General features: G+C 43.3%; 1 protein-coding gene across 2 annotated transcripts in view; it reads left to right on the top strand.

Moving 5' to 3' along the window:
* CDK19 (cyclin dependent kinase 19) overlaps positions 1 to 22,884 on the top strand; it is a 1,344,771-nt gene that overhangs the window by 1,024,611 nt on the left and 297,276 nt on the right. For both annotated transcript variants that reach the window (XM_086927380.1, XM_086927381.1), the window contains exon 6: positions 16,484 to 16,615. In XM_086927380.1, the coding sequence (XP_086783506.1) occupies positions 16,484 to 16,615 (132 nt within the window). The remainder of the gene's footprint in view (positions 1 to 16,483; positions 16,616 to 22,884) is intronic.

Below are 22,884 nucleotides of genomic sequence, written 5' to 3' on the forward strand. Positions count from 1 at the left end.
TCGATGCCGAAGCTGACAAGTAAGTCGAAGTTGAAGAGGCATTTTATATTGTGTTAGCCATCTTCAAGATGGGCTTTTCACCTTTCTGCAAATTTGCCCCATTCGATGCCGAAACTCAGAAGCAAGTCGAAGAGGCATTTTATATTGTGTTAGTCATCTTCAAGATGAGCTTTTCAACTTTCTGCAGATTGGGCCCACATAAATGAAATAAAGAGAGTAAGAGCAAATTATGGATTCAAACTGCTCCTTGCAAAGTGAGATAATTCACCTGCAGTGGCTTGCCTCACACCTCTTCTTCCAGAACACCCTCTCCACAATGCTGTGAGTCTTGCCTTTAGATACTGTTTTGCTGGCTTCTTCTGTGGTCTGATAACTACTACCCTACCACAACCTATAGTTCTCTTCGACTTCTTTGTACTGCGTCTCCTGCAACTCTTGTCGGACATCCTATGAAGTAACCAACACCTAGCTTAAGATCTCTCACTTCAAGAAGACATACTAAGATTTCTCATCATTGAACCAGACAACACCACGCCAGATGTAGGCATTCAAGAACACTAAGTTGCTAAGCATATTCACAACATTCAAGCTCTCCATGCTGTTCTCATATAACGTTGCATACAGACTTTTCCGTCTCTTTAGCAGTGCTCACTGCCACAGTCTGAGTATTGTCTGGCAAGAATCTTACTGATAGATAGATTTTTTAAACTTATTTTTATTGCCATTTATTGAAATCGTATGCAGCCAGTTACATCCATTGCATGTTTTACACCTTACATAGTATAGAGTAGTACATTATAATTTAGTCAGTATCTGCACATTCCTTATATGATATTTGGTGATAATGCGCATCCAGGAACATCTACCTTCTCAATATAACAGTGATACAATGTTCTGGGATATTATGTTATATGTGGGTTGTTCCCCTTATTCACCAGTTCTCTAATCTATAATATCTTATTAACATTTTACGGTCTAGCCTATCTCATATAGGGGCTCCAAAAGGTAGGTTTCCCATATAATGCCACCCTATGATGGGTGGTGCCTTGTTTCTCAAGGTCAGCACATTATCCTCTTGGGTATATACCCAAACAGCCAAGCGAGGGGGGTGGGGGTTGGGAGAGGCCCTGTTAGACCCACAGTAACCCCATATATTCTCAGGTTATATACTTGTGGGGAAGCTCTCCAACTGCATTCGGTTCACACATAAGTTATCTTGGGTCTGATCGGTCGAACAACTCCTGCATGAGCTATCACCTCCATCTTCAGTCAATGGCACTTCGTATGTACCTGCTCATTTCACTGATTTCTGGTCATTTGAGGGTATTGCGATACCCTGCCCCGGGTCCTCATCAGCCACTATCATCTGTGGATAGTTCTCGCTCCTGGTGGTCCCAGTTATCAAGAGTTTCCCTCCATTGTGCTGCCATAGGGCGCCTACTTAGTTCCCTTGCTTCCTCTTTAATCAGTGCCCTGTTTTCTGCACCCGCCCAGAATGTTACATCTTGCCTCCAAGCACTTACTATTAGGCCAATGGCCGATTTCCCAGCCATGGCAATTCGTCTCTGGCGAGGACTAGGGCCAGATCTATAAACCTATTTCTGACTTTTCGTTTAGGTTGGCGAGGGAAGAACTCCAGAAGGCAAGTATCAACTGTAGGAGTAATCTCGTATCCTAGTGTCCTGCCCAACGCCGCCGTCACCTCCTCCCATAACTTCACTAATCTGGGACATGCCCATGCCATATGTTTAAAGTTTGCGTCTTCTCCATTGCATCTGGGGCAACCGCAGATCTCTCCGCCATAGGCAACATTCAGTCTGTGGGTTGTCATATAGGCCATATGTAAATAATTAAACTGTGTGTATTTGAATCTGGAATTGCAAGATACTATTTTTGGATAGACCAGGACCCTGTTCCACTCTGGGTCTGTGAACTCCCACCCCAATGCCAACTCCCACCTTGCATACAGTTGTGTTACAGGTGTACGGGCCATTACCAACAAGTAACAATTTAGCCATTTTACTACGTGACCGGCTGGCCCCAGGGTCATCAGAGAGTGCAACACTGGGGAAGTTATTGGCTCCTCTCTGCCCTTTCCTCAAAGTTCCCTAAACATCTATGTTAGAGCTTCATATCGGAGGAATTTGCCAGTGGGGAGACCCGTATCTTCCACCAAGTTCTCGAAAGGAATGAAGGAACTCTGATGATAAAGATCGTTCACTGTGTCTAATCCTTTTGAGGACCAGGATGAAAGTTGCTCGGGTGCAAAGACAGGGTCCCCATGGGGTAATCCTACCAGGGGCAGAACCAGCAAATATCTAGGGGTAATCCACTGCTTTGGACACCCCCTTCCTCCAACGTTTCAGGGCCGTCATCAGTAATGGCGATCGCTGTGGAATATCCACCACTGGGTTAAGCAATTTGGCCAACAGCCAGTGTTGGGTAGCGCTCCACTCTGTCCAATCCACATCCTCCAGGCCTCTGCCATCTAACCAGTGTGTAACCCATTCAAGCTGGGCTGCCAAATACTATCATTCAAAGTTTGGTACCCCAAGGCCACCCGCCTTCATTGGTCTCTGCAGGGTAGTTAAGGACACTCTCTGTCTTCCCATGTCCCAAATAAGGTCCCTCAGCAGTAAGTCTGGTTAATGGAACCATCCAGTTGTCAACGTGACTGGAAAGGTAATAAAGTAATATAATAAACACTGGAGCATGACCATCTTCGATAGCGAGACCCGGGCCATTATGGGTACACGTAGAGAACACTAGAAGTGGATGCTAGACCTAAGAGATCGGAAAGCCCTTCCAAGATTACCTTCCTGTAGGTCCTCGGAGGTGTGGTATACATAAATCCCTAGGTATCTGTAGTAAAGACGCACTACACGTTGATGAAATACAGTAGTCTTTATCAAGATTCAAACAACAGGTGCTCCCAGCTGGACGGCAATTTGAGTCGTCAACATTCCAATGCTGCCTTTGGGTGACAGCTCGGGCTGAACCAAGGTGGGGAGAGAGGAGGGGGGAACGGCAGGGTGGGAGAAACCATAGACTAAGTTACAACACATCTTCCTCCCTAGGGGAACAACGGAGGCGGGGGAGAAAGGGGGGGGGAGGAAAAGAAAGGCGAGGGATGAACCGGACGGGGAGAACAGTGCAACACCATAACCTTGGGTTCTGCGATACAGACTCATTTCTAGGTCAGGGCCTAGGTAACTGATACATAGTTCACCTACAATCCCTAGTGAGTGTGACCACCTGAGCTTTACCTCATGCTACATTGCCTGTGCCAGGACGGGGTGGTTCTTTTCCTGTGACTTTCTCTTCTCTGCCCCAGTTCCTGCCCTCTGTCTCCTGACTCTGCAATCCCCACACCTAACAGATCGCTCTTTGTAGTAACAGGGACAACTCGGTCTTGACTCCACATTTTTCCGTCCTGCATAACTACCACATTGCTCTTGACCTCCCTTATTTTCTCTGGGGCGTAGAACCTGTCCTCTTTTTTCCCCATCCTGACCAGCCTCCTGATGTACACCATCTGTCCTCTTTTGAGGTTTTTTTCTTCTGCACCCCACTTCCTGTCGTACCACTCTTTGTACTTGCTTTGCTTGTCTTCAATTCTCTTTCTCATATCCTCCTGATCTACCTCAAGATGACCTTCTTTCCCCATCCACTGCGGGGACAGCTTTGATCCCGCCTTTCTCCCTCTCATCAGCTCGAACGGTGTGTGCCCAGTGGTGGAGTTGGGGGTGGTATGGTAGGCCCATAAAGTTTCCATTACAGCGTCTTCCATATTTTTTCCCGACTTGCTGGCCAGCTTGATACTCTCCTTCAGCAAACGGTTCGCCCTTTCCACTTTGCCATTTGCCTTGGGACAATACAACAGCGTGCGGATATGGGATATAGAACAGTCTTTTAAAAATTCCTTCATTTCATCCGAGATCAGTTGGACCCCATTGTCCGTTATCAACGTTGCGGGAATACCTTCTCTCGAGAACACTTCTTTTAGAAAACGTATCAATGACTTTGTGTTGATATTCACTACAATTTTGTGAGTTATCCAGTTGGAATAATAGTCTATCAATACCACTAAGTACCAATCTTGTGAGCCTCTTCCATGAATGGGTCCCGTTATGTCAAAACCCAGTTTTTTCCATGGTGCCAAAGGTACTTCCACTGGAATCAAAGGAGAATCCTTGGATACTTTGGACTTGTCACTGATGCTGCAGGCGTAACAATCTCGTACCTTCTCCTCCATTTCTCGGTCCATCTCCGGGAACCAATAGTCTGCTCTTAATCTTGACTTACATAGGCTTCTGACCAGATGACCTTCATGGGCCAAGGTGATAACTTGCTGCCTCATTCCCTCAGGTGGAACAAGTTTCCCCGACTTTCGCTTCCACTGACAGATCATCTTTTACATTCCAATACGGTTGTATTTCACTTTCCAGCTCTTTGCACTTCTGGGGCCACCCAGTCACAATGTACCTCTTCACTTTCCTCAGTGTCTCATCCTTTTCCATATGATTTTCCCAATCTTCTTTCATCACAGCTGCTACACTTATCCCCAAAATGGTGTCCTCCACCTTTTCATCTTCCGAATCGCTGCGAACCGGAGACCTTGAAAGAAAATCCGCAACTCTGTTCTGTTGGCTCGGTATGTATACAGCTCTAAAATTATATCCCTGCAGGCCCAAGACCCACTTAGCAATGCACGGGGTCATTTCCTCCATGTTCTTCTTGGTGAACAGAGGCACCAATGGCTTGTGGTCCGTATGCACCTCGTTTGGTACTCCCCAAACATAGAACTTGAAGTGTTTGATGGCCCAGTAAACAGCCAGTGCCTCCTTCTCCACTGTAGAATAGTTGGCTTCCGGGGAGGTGAGAGTTCTTGATGAGGAAGCCACTACCTTTACTTGCTTCTCTTCTCTTTGCGATAAGGTTGCGCCTATTCCCCGGTTGCTTGCATCTGTGGTAATTATTATTTCTCTTTCTTGATCAAATTTTCCGATAGAGGGTGCCTGTATGATCGCATTTTTTATATCTCTGAACGCCATTTCTTGTTTCTCACCCCAGTTGAAAATGCTGTCTTTCTTCACCAGTTCTCTCAATGAATAAGTTCTGATAGCAAAGTCTTTAATGAATTTAGCCATGTACTCTGCCAGACCAAGAAATGACACCAAAACCTCTTAGTTTGTTGGTGTTGGGGCATCTCTGACGGCGTTGACCAAGTCACATTTAGGTTTGATCCCCTCTTCAGAAATGGTATGGCCCAAGTAATCCACTGAGCTCACCCCCAATTTGCATTTGCTCAACCTGGTGGTGAACCCTACTTTCTTCAACCTCTTTAGCACACCTTTTAAGTTCTCGCTATGTTCCTCTACATTTGAGCCATAGATCAGGATGTCATCCTGGAAGCACATTGTTTTTCTGCATTCTCTGAGGATGTACTGCATCACTCGCTGGAAGGCGCCGCAGACGCCAAACCAAAAGGCATCCGTAGAAATTTGAAGTTGCCAAAAGGAGTTGTGAACGCCGTCAGAGACTGTGACTCTGGATGCAGCTCTATCTGATAGTAGGCCGAGGACAAATCGAACACGCTAAAGAATCTGGCCCCTTGTATAGTGCTCAACATCTCTCCAATTCTCGGGAGGGGGTACTGGTCTATCTGAAGGTTAGAGTTCAAGTCTCTCAGGTCTACACACAGCCTTATGTTCTTTCCTCCATCCTTGGTCGTGATAACGACCGGATCCAACCAAGCAGAAGTCTCTATTTCCTTGATTACTCCTTGGCTGACCAATTTGTCCAACTCGTTTTTACACTTTTTGGCGACGAGGGTCAAGGAGCTGAGCCAGGGTCAGGGTGGTGCATTCCCCCCTGGAGTTGTTGATGCTGGGATGGAAGGACAGTTAATCGTAAATCGACTTACCCCTGCTAGTCAACCCTCTACGGTCTTGCGAGCATTTGAAGTGGTAGCGGCATGACGAGGTGAAATCCAGCGAAGCAACTGGTCAACTCTCTACCGTCTAGCGAGTATTTGATGTGGTAGCGGCATGACGAGGTGACCTCCAGCGAAGTCACGTCCACGGTGAGGGCTGCGTGTTGAACTGTGAGCCGGTGCTGTGAGAGGGAACTTCACCGCTGGGACGGAATAACAGCGGTGTGTGGTGAGAGGTTCTGGGCTAACCTTCACGGAAGTCCGAAGGTGTCCGCTATCGAAGGGAATCGCAGGCGCAGGGAGCCAAGTAAGGAAAATGAGCTGGCGTCTGTGCTGACGAGAAACCAAGAGAAGGTCGTATGAGAAGTGCCAGTGGTGCGCGAGTGAGATCCTGAGTCTCCGTTTCGTCTTCAGCTCGAGGGTGAACTGTGAGCAAGAGAGTCCGTTTTGACTTTGTCTCTTTCCCGACGGTTTGGGGGCACAGCGCAAGAGGCATCGGACCGTAGGCGGGATGGCATGGTGTTCGGAGAGGTTCTGACGAGGCGTTGACGCTCTCCACAGGAAGTTCCCGCCCAGAGCGATTGACTGTGGGGATCAAAGAGAAAGAAAGAGGACTCGTGTGGTCTCCTCAGTGTGCTGATACATTAAGTGAAAGCTCATTTAAAAGTCATTTCAGTTTGTATTCTCGTTTTCTGTGGGGGTAAACTAAATTATTTATGTGTCACCCATTGCTGCATGGAAAATTTTACAGGTGGGTTAAAATAGTGTAGCACTCCACCCAGCATCCTCAAGCTTTCAGGATTAGCCTCCCCAGCAGCACAGAGGTTTAGAGGGTTTACTGGTTGATGGCCATGGCAGGGGCAGGAATGAGCCAGCCCCCACCCTTTCTAAATGAGCTGGGTGAGCCGGATATACCCTGGAAAAGATGGGAAGGGATATTCAAGTTCTACCTCATAGCAATTGAGGGAGGAAATTACAACAGTATCTAACGGTGATGTGTGCCAATTGAGCTCTGTTGGGAAGTCTGGTCGTCGAAGGAGGGAGGGGGATCCAGTAAACAGATAGGTCTTGTTCCTGTTGACCTTTAAACCTGATACACCCTCAAATATTGCTAGGCATTCGAGGGCCGTGGCTGTGCCCCTCGCAACATTAGATAAATATATCTAAAGATCATTTGGGTACAGCGAGAGGATGTGTGTGTGTCTCCGTATATGCATTCCCCTGCCCCCCTGCTTGCCCTAAATAGGACCGCTTACGGTTCAGTCACCAAAGCGAATTAGAGCGGTGACAGGGGGCATCCCTGTCTAGTCCCCTGGAAAATTCCATACTGTTGTGACACAAGTCTACCTTTATGAACTCTCGCTGTGGGTTGTTTGTATAGCAACTTCATCCATTTCAGACATCTATCCCCCAATTCCATCTGCCCCAGGGTCTCAAATAAATAATCCCATCTGACAGTGTCGAAGGCCTTTTCCAAGTCGATCGACAAGAAGGTGGTCTGTGAGACTGCCTGGTTATCCAGGTGGAGCAAAACCAAGTAAAGCCTCCGCAAGTTGAGCAAAATATTCCTGGATGGAATGAACCCATTCTGATCTAAACGGATTAGAGTGATCATATGCGGAAGGAGCCGAAGTTATAGACCAATCTCCCTGATTGATAACAACCTTAAAATTTTAGGGAGGGTCTTATATAATAAGATCAAAACTTGGTCCGAAGATAATTTCCTCTTACAACTGTGTCAAATGGGCTTTAGGAGCAGTGTGGGCATGATTGAGCAATGCCTCAACCTAAATTTAATAATAGGGAAATACACCATCCCCCAGAATTCACCCATCTATCTGGCTGTTATGGATTTGACCTCAGCCTTTGACTATGTAAATCGGTCAGGGCTGTGATCAACCCTGCTAGACTACGGGTTAGACGAGGCCCTGGTCCATTTATTAGCACATCTACATAAGGACCTGTGAGACCGTGTCAAGATTATTATCAGGGGCGAGGTTTCCAATGACATCAAGGTAGGCAGAGGAGTCAGACATGGGTGCGTCCTGGCCCTCTTGCTTTTCATCATATATATCAATAATTTACATAAACATTTATTGAGTTAACTAGTGACGTCCACAGAGTCAATGGTAACACACTGCCTGCATTATTATACGCTGACAAAGTGGTTTTAATGGGCTGCACACCTAATGCCCTACACATTTTAGTACAGGGTTCTGTTGATTTTATGGCTACCCTAGATTTATGCATCAATTAAAAAAAATCTTTTATAATGGCCTGTGGACCAAGGAAGCGCCTTTTAAACTCCATCTCTGTGGGCAACCAGTGTTTACATCGTACTAACACTTTCCCCTACCTGGGGCTTGTTTTCACTACTAATGGTTCCTGGACTGACCATATGGCCTTATGCAGGAGCAAGTTCAGGAAAGCCATTAACTCGGTCCTCAGCCTCCAACAACCAAGAAAGACAGGGGCAGTTCTAGCCATCTAAAACATTTTTAAACTTCAGTGCAGTCCCACAGCCACTTATGGCACTGAAGTTTGGGGAACCTCTTGGAGCTGCAGTATCCAGCACGAAGAAAACAGGTTTTGTAGTAAACCTCTGGGCGCCAATATTTCTACATCACAATATGTTTGCCACAGTGAATTGAATCTCCATTATATCAAATATTATGTACAGGCTCGCCCTGCCTTGTTTTGGCTAGCTACCTGGAAGCTACCTGGGAAAATCAAGCTGCAACCCTCACACAGGAGATCATAGAAGATTGCCTTGAATGAGATACGGGAATGGATATTCCATGGCTAGTAGAGGTGTGCCTAAGGCTAAGTAAGGTTAACTATGAGCACATTTTCACAAACACAAATGAGGCACATACCTTGAGCAAAAGAGATGTACACACCGCACTTTATACACATTATAGCAAGGCAAGACATGACAGGGAGGAAAGGAAACCATCTGTAGCTGCTTTTTTGCCAATTGAGAATACCTTTCACCAGCTGGCTAGTTATCTTACAAATTTTATTGGCAGATGGGAGAGGGGACTCCTTTTTCGCTTAAGAAGAGCAGGCACCGTGAACTTTTTACTTTGTTTCCCTTTCAGATTCCAAACTAACATTGACTTCTTGCCATGCCCGTGCGACGGCGTGAGTGGGCAATCCACGTTACACTTTTTATTCTTTTGCAAGTTTTATAACAAGTATGCTAAATGGTTTTTAATACCCTATTTTAAAAACAACTCACCCATTCATCTCGAATCGGCATACAGATCCATTCTTCTCTTGGAACATGACGAACTAGCCTTCAAAGTAGGTGCCTTTTTGAAAACTGCTGTGTGAGCCCGCAAAACGATGTGCACTTTATGAACACTGTTATTAACCTACCTGATTTTACACACTTTTATTATGATGTACTCTTTCTTTATGTGCTGAAGTACGATTTGTACTTTTATGGATATGTACTTATCCGAATAAAGAAATTGAATTGATATGAATTGAGTACTTCGGATAACCAAGCTTTAGATGAGCAAGAGGGAATACAGATCAAAATCAGATTTCGGTGCACAATTACAGAATTAAGGGTAGGAGCTGTGCTTGAGGGGGCATAAAAGGGAGATAGAGCGAGAACAAAAACCTCAGAGAGGGTCCGCCCTGCACTCCTACTATCCCCCATTATTGACCCAGCATACCAGCCGAGTGCCATGCAATAAGCCACAGCTGCGCACGTAGATCTAACAGACTAGCCCAAGATAGTGTTTCTAGCCCCGAGTGCGGCTTTCAAAAAAGTACAAACAGTTTAAACTATTTCGGATGAGCACAAAGATTGTAAGTGCCGGAGGGCTGGTCTGCATCTTCTGAGGCCTAGACTCCTTAAAAGGGGTCTTAAAAAGTGCTTTTGTGCTACTCTGTGCAAATTACAAAAGTACTGAAAGTGCAAAAGTGATTGTGCAGAATAACTATCACAGGGACAACAAGAGACTATCAGCCAGATTCATCATTGAAAATTGCTCTCGCAAAGGGCCAGATTCTGAGAATCTGGCCCTTTGCAAGCGCAATTTTTGCATTTGGGATTCATCATCCCAAATGCAATAATCGCTATTAAAGAATTCGCACATTTGCGAGGAATTGCATTTAAGGAATCTCTATTTGAGATTCCTTAAATGCAATTCATGAACCATTTTAAAATTGCGAAATCGCAATTTTGGGCCGCTATTTACCGCGAGGTCAAACCTCATGGTAAATAGCGAAAACTTAAAAAAATACATTTAAATGCATTTTTCTAAGTTGCATGTTACACACACACATGTCCTTTGGATGTGTGTGCGCAACACCAATGTAGATTACATGTCAGGGGTGCTACAGGGTGTCCTTTGGACACCCCGCACCCTTGAAATCGCAATTTCAAAATGCAAATCGCTAATAGCGATTCGCACATTGATATGTCTTCCTATTCATTCCTATGGGCCTTTTACGAATGAATGGGGAGTTATTCCTTATTTGCGATTAGCAATTAGCTAATCGCAAATAAGGAAGCTGTAGGAATCGCTAAATAAATTGCGATTTGGACATGAATCCAGTTTTGCGAGTCTGTAATAGCGATTCCTTGAAAATTGCTATTACTGACTCGCAAAACGGGCCTTTGATGAATCTAGCTGTTCATTCCCATCTTGGTCTAAAAAAATGTTTGAAAAAGAGAGACCAGTAAATTGTCCCAGCTCTGAAACGGAAAAGAAGGGACTGCTCCTCTTGTGACAGGCCCAGCGACAAATACAGAGGGGAGACATCTGTGTATAAAAAACTATAATACTGCATTCACAGACGGTTTGGATAACTCGAGTTTCAACCTAATGTTTGCACAGTGGGCCTTAAAAAGTGTTTTCACTTCCAGTGGAGGGCGGTACAGCCTACACAAAAAGCGGTTTCCTCTGCATGAAGAGGAACCGCATTTACTAAAACCCCATACTCCTTCTCCATAAGTAGCTACATTGATACACTGAGAATTATAAACTTTCAGAGATGGAGACACAGTCCCCCTAATATGCGGTCTAATAAGATTGCAGACTGTGCCTGCAATTTTAATTAATTTGGCACAGACTGGGGCACAATGCGGGTTCCATGTTTCCTGTAGTGCTGAAATTTAAACCTAAGTAGCAAAAGTTCTCAACAGTACTCAAATCATGCCCATTGATACTAATGTTGTTATGCCTTTATTTACCCTGACCACAGGACATGATGTGCGACTTGGAATAATTAGTGTTGAGATTCAAATAGTGCATAAATGATGCAAAGCAGTCAACCTGATGCCTCGGTGCTTATGGGGTCAGGGCTAACAATACTGCGTCGTCTGCATATAGTAAAGCTGGGAATAGGGGAGCCTGCGATTCTGGGTATGTCTGTGTGGGAAGAAGTTAAGTGGGCTGTAAGTTCGTTAATATATAGTATAAATAATAAAGGAGCCAATATGCAACCTTGCCTCACTCCACCCTTTAAAAGGAATTCAGAAGAAAGCTTCCCAAGTGAATTTAGGCAGATCAGGTGCAAGCAGTATAAAATATTCACTAGAGGGGAGTCCGCGGCTTGATCCAGCAACATTAGCCAAAGTTTGGTTCTGTTCAGTGAATCAAAGGCGGTGGATAGATCCATGAAAGCTAAATATATAGGGGAGCGTTTAGCCTTGGAGTATTTAGCGTGGGTCAAAGCCAGGTTCAGGCATTGTTCGTTAGTTCCTAATCTAGGCTGAAATCCAAATTGAAAAGGGGAAATGATGTCCTTATCAGCTGCCCATTTGACCAGACAGTCATAAATGACCCTGCCAATGATTTTGATTGTGCTGTTGATGAGAGAAATGGGCCGATAGCATTTGGGCGACATACAATCACCCTTTTTAAATATGGGTACTATTATTGCTGTAGACCATAACGGTGGAATAGGGACAGATAGGGAAGTGTTAAAAGCATTTGTGACCCCACATTTTGGGATTGGATTTCAACAAATCCATTGGTACCCCATCTGGGCCTGGAGCTTTCCCGCCCTTACTATGATGACTTGCCGACTCAACTTTCTCCAGAGTTACGAAGAGTGGGGGATAGTTCTGTAATCTATTATGCAGACATAATTGATGCGTCCTCAATAGGATAAATTGAGGCAAAGTGGTTAAACCTGTCCCCGCCAGAGATATTATTTTGAAGAGAGGTAATGATGGGGAAATTCCTGGACCAAATTAATTTGACATGGTCCCAGATGGATTGACTATCCTTTCTCTGGAACGCATGCTCCAAAAGTTCCAATCTTGGTTGTATACTTCCCTCTTCCTATTAGCTATAGCTGTTTTGTACTCAGTGCAAGCCAAGGAAATTTTGGTCTTATTCCTAGGGCGTTCCTCTGCTTCCTATTTGCCAGGGAACAAACACAGTTGAACCATCTTGGGTCCATATTTGGGCTACGAATTGACTTAAGCATAGAGTCCCTGATTGTGTCAATTAAACTATTGTAATGGAGAGCCATAGACTCTTGTACGTTCTCACCTACACAGCCGAGGAATTTATTTAAGTGTGGCTTGAGTAAAGCGGCAACTGACGCTTTTGGGTTTTTCATACGCCAGACTAAGCGTAGGCCAACTGATGAGAGATGCGTAATGGAGGCTAGGTTCCTGTTGCATGCAAGGCCCATAAGCGGTAAAAGCATAGAAACACTTAAGGCGTTATGATCTCCCCTGTCTGTGGGCAGGATCTCACCTTTGGAGAACCAGGATAAAAAATCAGGACTTACAAACATGTATTCTATAAGGGAAGCTCCCCCTAACTGAAATCACCGTATTGCATGCTCCCCAAGAATGTCAAATAAGTCGACCAGGTCATGGGTAGTGAGATATTTCGAAATCTCTACACACCTTGCATCTTGCAAAGTGCGATGCCTATTTGTGTCAAAGTCTAATGACATGATGCCCCCGTTAATCTTAGCAATAAAGTCACTACAAAGAAAAAAGTGGGCTTGAGGAGCACAATTATCAAACTTAGATTGTAATAGAGATATACAATTAAATAGACTAATATAGTGTGAACAGCTAGCATTCAGAACATTGTTGTTATAGAAGTTTATCAGATAAAAAGCCATACTTGTTCTTGGTACTCGTATTATTAATACCAAAAATGCAGAGGAACTAGATTTCATCTGTGATACCTCTATCTGAAGGCTTAAACGTACCCAGGCAGCTTATCCGCCAGCCGTGGGTGGAGGGAATAGCAGGACTCAAATAACAGGCATAGGCCTGAAAGTGTGGAGGAGCTATGAGCCAGGTCTCCTGCAACAGGACTAACCCGAACTTAGAAACAAATAATCTCCAGTCTTCATTATTGATCTTCCCTTTGAGACCTGCCACATTCCAGCTAAGTACAGAAAAAGTTCTAGTATGAGTGCGGGTTGCGAGTGCCATTAACTCTGACGGCGGGGTAGCAGTGATTATCTCTGTGGGATTGTCATTCAGAGATGAAATACCAGAGGAATTAGGGCCTAAGAGTCAATACAAGTCAGATAGTGCCTCAACTCTATTAGATGTAAGTAAAGAGCACCAGGCAGAGGAAACACTCTGTGAGGCCTGCGGTACCGCTAGGACATTAGAAGGTGGTTGACTGACAGTGGCTATCAGGCTGAGTTATCTCGATATATATTAAGAACCCTTTGAGAATTAGAAGAAGCTATATCATGAGCACTACGGATGAAAACTGAGTTGGGTGGGTACTGGCTGAAATCAGAAGCGGGTCTATAAAAAAATAGAAATGAAAGTAGAAGCCCGGTTGCTTGATCAGGTATTGAATAACAAACGATATGCCAGATCTGGGAGACTGAAATTAACCACGATGCACTGCCCATGTGTGTCCGGCCTATTTCGTTCAATCCATGCGCGTCTCCTTGCATGCAAAATGTCCTTAGGGTGCCAAGAAGGCAAGCCTTTGAGTCGTGCCAGCCAGTCTAAAGTTTTAATAAAAGCTGTTCATACGATTTGCGTTGGTCCAGGCCCAATGAGGGGACCCCAATCTGGACATCCACGTACGGGTAAGCAGCAGGGGGAAGATTGATGACTGGTAACGGTGACTGCATGTGGAAGTGAGTTGGTGCCACTCTGACCTCTGGATCCTTTGCAATATTGGTGAAACGAGAAGAGGACGGAGGTGCTTGGTCTGCTATCTGATCAAGAACAAAGATTTTGGTATGAGGGAGGGCAGCTTGCACTGGCAAGTTGCTAGCAGATGACATGGCCTGTATTGCTGTGATAGGCTTTTCAGGAGACCCATTAGGAGTACTATTCAAGGAACAAAACTTGGAGATGGTGCTAATCGAAGTACCTTTGGCTGAGCCTGTGAGATTAATGCCAAGGGCAGCCAAGTTGGGCTCAATAGTATCTACACGTAAGACCAAAGGAGAAAAAAAGTTTTAATTGTTGAGCACAGATTTTCAGAAAAAGGCCTTCAGCTGGGTAGCCAAGAGGTTGTTAAAGGAGTTTGAGATGTGACTTGTCTGCCTGTGAGAGTTGTACTGAAGTTGGAACTGTGCTCTCTGGGGCTTTTGTGCTTGTAACCAAGAAAGGCAGTGGGTCCACCACGGGCACATGAACAGTCGCTTGCGGAGTCTCGAGGGGGGAAGGAAGAGGGCTAGCCGCCTGTTTACGCGCTTTACCGCGTTTAACTCCCTTTATTAATGTTGTAGACATGGTCTTATTGATGGAGCTTTGGAAAGAGTAGCAGATGTAAGAGTCGGTGTTTATTTTGTTATAGGGCCTTGTGTGGAAAAAGGACCAGCACAGTTATGGGGTGTGACTGTGAGTAAATCCAATGTAAAGCAAGGGGACAGGCCCGGAAGACCCCCACTGAGGCTGTCTTCATTGATGGAGAGCCTCCGTTCGGTTCTGTTAATTTCATTACTAATCGCACTAACTGCTCGTTCGAGCATCCTGTCGAGCACAAGTCTCTCCGCAGGTCCCAAAAAAATGATTCCCCATTATAAAAGCAAAGAACAACCAGCAGTGCACCTAACGTGAACCCCACTTCACAATGCTGCAACCAGTCCTAATCTTCAATCATCAGCATCCCCATTAAGAGTAGCCATGTTCAATGCAGCATGTTTGACCTATATAGCCAACCATCACATTTGTTAGAAGTACCTGGCGAAAGACACACAGCAAGAACAATCTTCGCCTGGGAACAGCAAAATTCAAGGAGTAGCAAAAACATAATTCCTTTGGTTATGCCCAGGGTGCTGTGCTTTATTCCCTGAGACCTTGTCAGTTTCAGGAAAAATCTTGAAACACATCTTTTAATGAAGTATAAACTTACTAAGTATACATACTGTCTTATCTCAACAATGTAGCTTGAAGACATTTCGCCAGCTGATAGTCAAATATTGATATGTACAAGGCATGTAGCCTGATGTAAATCTATTTAGAACACTGGAATGTTCAGCACTCCATTGAAGACAATGGAGTGCTCCGGAATTTTAATGGCATGTAGAATCAACATTCCAATGTTTGTTCACAGCTGTTGTTGTGAACAAAGGCCTCGCAGAGCCTGAGGGGTTTTCAACCCCCTTGGGCTCCGTGAGGCCTTTCTTTTACGAATTAGAACACTTTGTCCTCTAGGAACGGAATGTTCTAATAGCCTTATAGCCCTCAATAGCGGGCACTACCTCCCATTAAAAGCCTGCTCCCTTGAGAAGGGGAACATCCTTTTCAACGCGGATGTTACTCCGCAGTGCTTTTACGACGCGTCCTTTAACCACGACTTGCGCTGGAGGGCGCTTAAGGATAAAGAATAGTATATTTACTATTCCAACAACTTCCCTACTATCCACGGGGACTGGTGTTAGAATAGTAAATTATACTATTTACTATCCACGCCCAACAACGCAAGTCGTTGTAACGACTTGCGTTGTTAAAGACGCGTTGTAAAGGCACGCGTTGAAACGGTACGCGTTGTACCGTCTTACATCCCCTTGTTAAAAGCCCTTGCCCCTGGCTCGAGCCTTTAATGCTGAAGCAGGCCTTTACTGGCTGGTAGAGCTCGCTAAGTTGGGCTCTAAGGCTATATTAGAATCCGATATGGAATGTTGATATTGGATCAGAAGTTAGTTTTATTTATATTGATGGAATTAGAAATTAGAGGGTTGTGTACTATATATAGCCCATGTAGAGCCTGGTGTCAACAGCCAGCCGTTCAGGAAGCGTGGATCTTTATTGTGTGTTGGCATTAAACAGTTATCACACTAAACAGGGCACACTAATGTTTAAATACCTAAATGTGTCAAATGAGGAACAGGGTTGGATAAACTAGAAAAATTTATATATTTTAATGCAGGGAAATGCATGTTTACCAGTACATGATAACATAATTAGTAACATAGATTAGCTAGATATTTAACTCACTTAGTTTAATAAACATTATTTGTTTGTTTTTTGTTACTACAAAACATTTGTAAATGTGTATTTGTGGAGTTTTGTAAAAATGTGCATGTAACCTTGCAGTATTACTCTCATGCGAATTGTGTGTATTTGCTTTTTAGCTGACATGGGGTTTGCAAGATTGTTCCATTCTCCATTAAAACCACTGGCTGATTTGGATCCAGTTGTGGTAACGTTTTGGTACAGAGCTCCAGAGCTTTTGCTTGGTGCGAGGCATTACACTAAGGCAATTGGTAAGTGATTATGATGTAATTAATCGGACAGTAAAGGAATGACATATTTTACATCAAGCATGTAGCACCCCTTCTCTTAGTTAAGCTCCTCCCTTTAACACCAGGTCTGGTGGTGCAGTGTACTAATGCATCCACTTTCGGGGCCTGTGTTCGACCTCATGGTCACAGGTTCTAAACCTGGCGGGTGCACTCAGCCTTTCATCCATCTGAGGGCGATAAAATGAGCACCATTGAGTTGGGTAAAAATACAGATCTGTTATCAAGCGCCTTGAGACCCTTGGGTGATACGTGCGCTTTACAAATACACAGGTTATGTTATGTTATCACGGACCCAAAGTGAGCCCACCAAGGCTCTTCCTAGTATCATGATAGGAAGTCCCTTAGGCCAAAAGAATATCATCTCCACATCTTTAAGTAAGCTTGGACATGTTTTTTTCGTGGCTTGCACTCTTTTAGTAGTAAATGGTTTGTCCTTTTTAAGTAATTACAAACAGTTAGTAAATGGAAACAGAACAAACTTTGATGAATTAAAATTTTGTTTTTTTTACAGTCTTAAACATGTTTTTGTTACAATGCATTTTGTCACTCAAAAAGGAGAAATATTAGAAACGCATATTTCTTTAAGAAAACATTTTTAAGCTTAGGAATTCACTTCAGTATTTATCATGGTTGCCACTTAGTAATACATATAAAGCAGCAGCATTAAAAGGCACGGTTATCCAAGATAGACTTGTGGGGAAACAAATACCTATAGTTGTCTTAGAACAAAGTTGTACCTTGACGTTTGGGGTGGAGAAAGGCTTAAATGTAGAGTTATTTAAGCTCTAAACCCTACCCACAAAGATAGAACGAATGTTCTTTATTTTGTATGCAAGTTCCTGCCTTGTCTGTAGTCTTTATCGCATGTTACCACCAAGGAGCGTGATATCTCGCAAATACGGTCATGAAAGTTTAAGTATTTTATAATTTTGAACTTGTAGACAAACAGACCTTTCTCCTTGCTTGGCATGTCTTTCACCCTCAATGAATAGTTGAAGCTAGCTCACACCTGATCTGAACAATGATAAAGGTACTCCAAAAAGCACGCTTGTATGCGTGCCAGCCAGCTAGAGGATGCCTACCTCTCTATAAACACAATATGCAAGTGAATGTTCACTTGAGTGCTGGATGCACAGTGTATGAATATACTGATTCACTTAATCCTAATAGTTAACACAAATTAAACAATGATTTGTCACAATAAAATGTGAACGCATGTAAGCTGTAAGTTATGCAATCATATATTCAGCCTTTATTTGGCTTATTATGCACACATTGTCAAGAAAATCGACTGTAGTCATCTTTACAAAACACAAAGCATAAACATAGAAACATGATGGTTGTAATCAAGTCAACATAAACTTGAAATCTTCTTAGGAAGATTTGCCCAATGCATTTCGGGATTTAAAGTATCCCTTCTTCAGGGGTCACTGTAAAAAATACAAACAAACCATCAGACCTGGTGTAAACAAGAATGTACAAATTTATATGAACGACGTACTGAAGAGGCAAGTGAAAAATGAATGGTCCTCCTAATGTGCTTACGCATGGCTAAAAAATGTGCGCTAATGTTGAGAATGGTGAAACCGATAGATGCCTAGAGTCAGAAAAACAGATAATGTGCCACCAGAAAATATTGTCAACAGAAAATTGAGATAGTGGTAAGACTGTTGGGGAGGCCCCCATTAAAGAACTGAAAATAATCCAAAAGTCTAATATGTCACCTGGTGAAGTGCAAGGAGAGTTGACTAGAGACTTACTTGGAATTGTCTATCAGGTTCCTCTCTAATAGTATTGTGAACAGTGTCACAATTTGAACTGAAAATCAATGAAATGCGTAATTAGACTGTGATGAAATCATGATGCAGATGCCTGAATTACTAGTCTATGAGCCTAGTTACCTTTCTACATGCCAGTATCGAGCATCAGTATCGAGACTCGAACTGGGTTTGAATCTCTGCAATGATGCTGAACATCCTGTGATTCTGGGCAAATCACTTAACCTCCCCATGCCTAACCAAAAAAAATAAAAAATGAATGTGTCCTCATGTAACGCAACTGGTGCTATGTAAAGCGCTCTGATACCTGATACCGGGTCAAGTTTGCACTATATAAAACTTTGTAAAAAATAAATACATTTTCAAAGTAAAAAAATAAATAGAGGATAAAAAAGTATTGTATTGCTCAAATAAAACATGTCTCAATGGTTCTAGGAAACCGTGTATACAATGTGGAATGACTGCAAAGTTTTAGATTTATCAATTGTATTGGGTGGGGGCACCCTCTCTAAAGCATCAGATTCAACACAGATAGAGCCCTTATCATCAGAATTATCTGAAATCTCTGTGAGAGGATTATGTATGATTATTCATGTTTCCCTCTTGGCTACCAACCCAACAATCTCTTCCTTTTCACTGGAGGTACAGAGGGGAAGAAGAATGTGATGGTGAATCAGTTTCTAAACTGAGAATTTAAGACATATCTATCATCTAAAGTATAGTACCCTCAGAGCCATACAGCCTCTTTAGCCCCACCTTCTTTAATGTCAAGTACATGGTCAAAAACTATTTCAGAGTCATGGGACTTTTGGTTTGTGTTGTTGAGAATTGATGTGGACTCTGTGAGGCTGACTGTTTTTTTTTCTCCTTGATGTCTCGTTAGTGGCCTGAAGGTCATCCAGAAATAATATAGCAGAGTACAGTGGATTATAGGTTATTCGTGAAATTTTTACTTTCTTTAAATTAATCATCTATAAACATGGATGTTAACAAAACACATAGCTAGAAAAACAGAGATGATAGACTGGTACATTTTCTTTATTACATTATAAGCAATTATAAATGTGTACTTATACCGGTTGAAAGTTGAAAAAACCACATGTTATGTATAGTACAACATCTTTTTTAAAGTCACGTTTGGATTCAGCCTAACAAATACTGTCTTTTTTGAAGAAATAACAGATCTGAGTTATTAGGTTGAGAATTAAAGCAGGTGTCCCTACAGTAAAGCTTTACCAAACCAATGGCAAAGCCAACAGGTGGGCAGCCAATGCCAGACCTGTTGACTTTGCTGATTAGACCTGTTGGCATAGTTAATTATCCCACCTGTCCTGGTGCCATATGGCTCAGGGCAGGGGTGGTTTAGCATCATCTCCTGTGAGAAAAGATAGACTCACATTCCAAAGGCGTTGGGCTCTATGAAGCTCCCTGTCTTGGAACGCTAATTGCACTAGCCTTCCTGGAAGAGGAGAAGGTGATAGCACTTCTCTCCAGAGTAGGCATCGCTCCTGACCTCCTGGGAGTGAATGCTCTTACCGTTGGGGGTCAGAAACTCGTCTCTATGGTGGCAGGCAACTCTGGGCCAGTCAGCTAGTACACGAGAGGACTAGTAGGTTACAGGGTATAAGATACCCTCTAGGTGCATGTATTAATAAATCCATCACTGAAATCAGTGCTGGTTTATTAATTTGAGGTGTTTAACACCAAACACCATATGTTTCAGTGAAGTCAATATGTAGCTGGGAAACTTGTTTTGACCAGTACATACCGTAAGATGGCTTCCCTGTTTACTTGTACTGTCTGTAATGGAACTGGCCAGCACATGTCCTCTCAAGTAATATAATGCACCCTGCCTTAGGAGCTGTATGGCCTGTTGTAGGTCTGACTTACAAATATTACATGCAGTGTTTAGGGGTCTTTGGCACATTAATGTGTGTCATGTTGTGTTTTCACTTTTTGGAGCACCTTGTCATGCAGCCTGCAGTGACAGTCTGCATGAGTTTGGTGCTGGTTCCCTTAGAGTGGCACAAGATATGCTGCAGCTCTTAGGGACCCTCTTTAGTACCTCTGCCCTAGGTACCAGGGGTTCCACTTATTATGGACTTACAGATGTGCTAAAAGCCTGGTCACTTAAGGACGAAGTGATCAGGGGTCTTGTTTATGGGAAGCAACACTGGTACTGGGGACAGGGTGAGCAGGAACACAGTACACTTCAGTCAAAGTTGCATCAAATACAAGGCAAAAAGTGGGGGGACTATTTTAACAAACACCCAGTTTCCTACACCTGTCTGTGTGCGTGTGGTTCAAAGTTTTGTTTTGTGTGTTGATATTTAAGCGTCATTGTGCTGCAATCTGTTTATCTGATTTTGCATGGGTTTGACAGTATCTCTGTCCCAGTGCAGTTTTCTGGCAGTGAGTAAGTTAACACTAGAGCAGATTCCAAAGTAGGGTTTGTTTTGATATTTTCCTGCCAAACTATGTGGTTGTCAAAAGGTGTGGGTGTTTATATTTTGGGTCAGTGCCAGAGATGATTAGTATGCAAATGTCAGTACAGTCTTAAGAAAGCGTGAATATTAAAAACCCTTATTATAAACCTCTATATTCAGCTTGTTGTTCTGGCCCTTTTTTAGGTAGAGTTCCTTTTCTTTCTAACCTCATAGAAGGTTTTCCCAATGGGAGTATGATTTAATTCTACGCACTGTGGTGGATAGAAGTGTATAGGCACAGGCATCATTATTTGGTGTTTAGGTATTTTCCCGGTATTTGTTTGCTCACAAATGCCCTCTATTTGTGGTTATAAAGTACATTATCATTAATTTGAAGCAAATATCTGCTCATTAGGGTCTGGGATCATAGCTTAGGAGCTGTGCTGTGAGAGGCATGAATCTGTAAGATCAGAGTAACTGAATGCATAGATTTTTTGCCAGAAACCCATGCCTTTATATGTTACCTATGGGATATTTTTTGTTGACTGGAGACAGTGAGATCTATGTAATGAGAGCTTTCAGTTTGGCCTGAAATATCAGCCTGCACAGTCTCTGAAGCCTGAACTAATAAGACCTCTGGAACCTTGTGGCTTGCTGCCAGTAAAATATGTGCAATGCTGGAGATTGCTTACATGCATGAAGCTGAAGTCTGTGTAACTCAGTAGATTGTTATGTTTAGAGTAACAAGAGCAATATGTACTCCCTAATGTCAGTCTCTCTTAAACCTATATTGACTCCGCCAACTAACATGAGTCAGAAAACATCACCTGTTAAATTGATAACAGTCACAAATGTGTTGCCTTGCTTGACCTCTAATAGTTGAGTTCCAATTTTCAACTTAGCCCTCCCTGGACACCTTACTCCAAACAAAGACAGGCAACGTGATAAAGGAGGACAGGTTACCAACTTTGTAAGAATAGACTTACAGTTTCAAAGTTCTCTGTGTCACACCATTTGTTACAGGCTTTTGGACAGTTAGGGTCTGATTTAGATCTTGGTGGTGTTACGGTCGTCCTGAGGTAGGGGCGGTCCAAAATACTCCTTCGAGCTGGCGGCGTTCCGTCTGCCATATTTAGATGTGGCATCAACAGATTGGGTAACTGCTGCATCAGCGGTCTCTTCTGCTGGCTACCAGTACTCCGCCGCCCTCATGCGGAGTGTTTGTGCTGAGGCATATTTAAATGTTCCCATTGTGCTGGCGGTGTCAAGATGGAGTGCGGTCATGGTGGTGTGGAGACAGCTAAGAACTACTTATCATTATCTCACTACACATATATGTTGTGACTCTGTCAATATGTATGTGTAGGTGATGTGTAATGCCCTTTTTCTGACATATAGCATTGCACACCAACAACGTCCACACACTGTTGAATGTACACCCACAGGCACCACAACCACAACACCCACAAACAACACCAAATAAATTTTTTTTAATTGGCAATTCAGGTGTGTACATCTTAATTCGATAAGTGATAAGATGAACATTCATGCATTACACTTTAGAAAAATTGCTTGCAAGAGCAATGTACATATATACGAGGCTGAAGCAAATGGGACCACATGATTCATAGTGAGACAAAGGACACTGAAGCCTACCTTAGATTCTGGTGACAACAGGGTGGTTTAGGAAGGTGGTGAAGTAGATGCAGCGCAGGAGGGACCTGGACAACGAGCTTTAAGACAGAAACAGAAGTGGGAACACTAAAACAAGGTATGTTTTCACTTTTTTTCTTCGTTACCGCCAGCTCAAAGTAGGAGTCCCTTCCAGAGTGCAAATGGTAAATTTAGCCCCTCTGAAATCCAGCACTTTTCCTAAAGTCCAAGACCTTCTATACTGTTGTTTAGGTTCTTGTGGAAATAATACATTGAATCCCTCTGAAATATAACACCCTTCCTACTGGTTCTTAAATTGGAGTGTGAATAGTAAACCTACTACTCTGAAGTTCACAACTTCCCTACTGTTGCT

Source organism: Lissotriton vulgaris, chromosome 6 (genome assembly GCF_964263255.1).
Source record: "Lissotriton vulgaris chromosome 6, aLisVul1.2, whole genome shotgun sequence".
NCBI classification, from domain to species: domain Eukaryota; kingdom Metazoa; phylum Chordata; class Amphibia; order Caudata; family Salamandridae; genus Lissotriton; species Lissotriton vulgaris.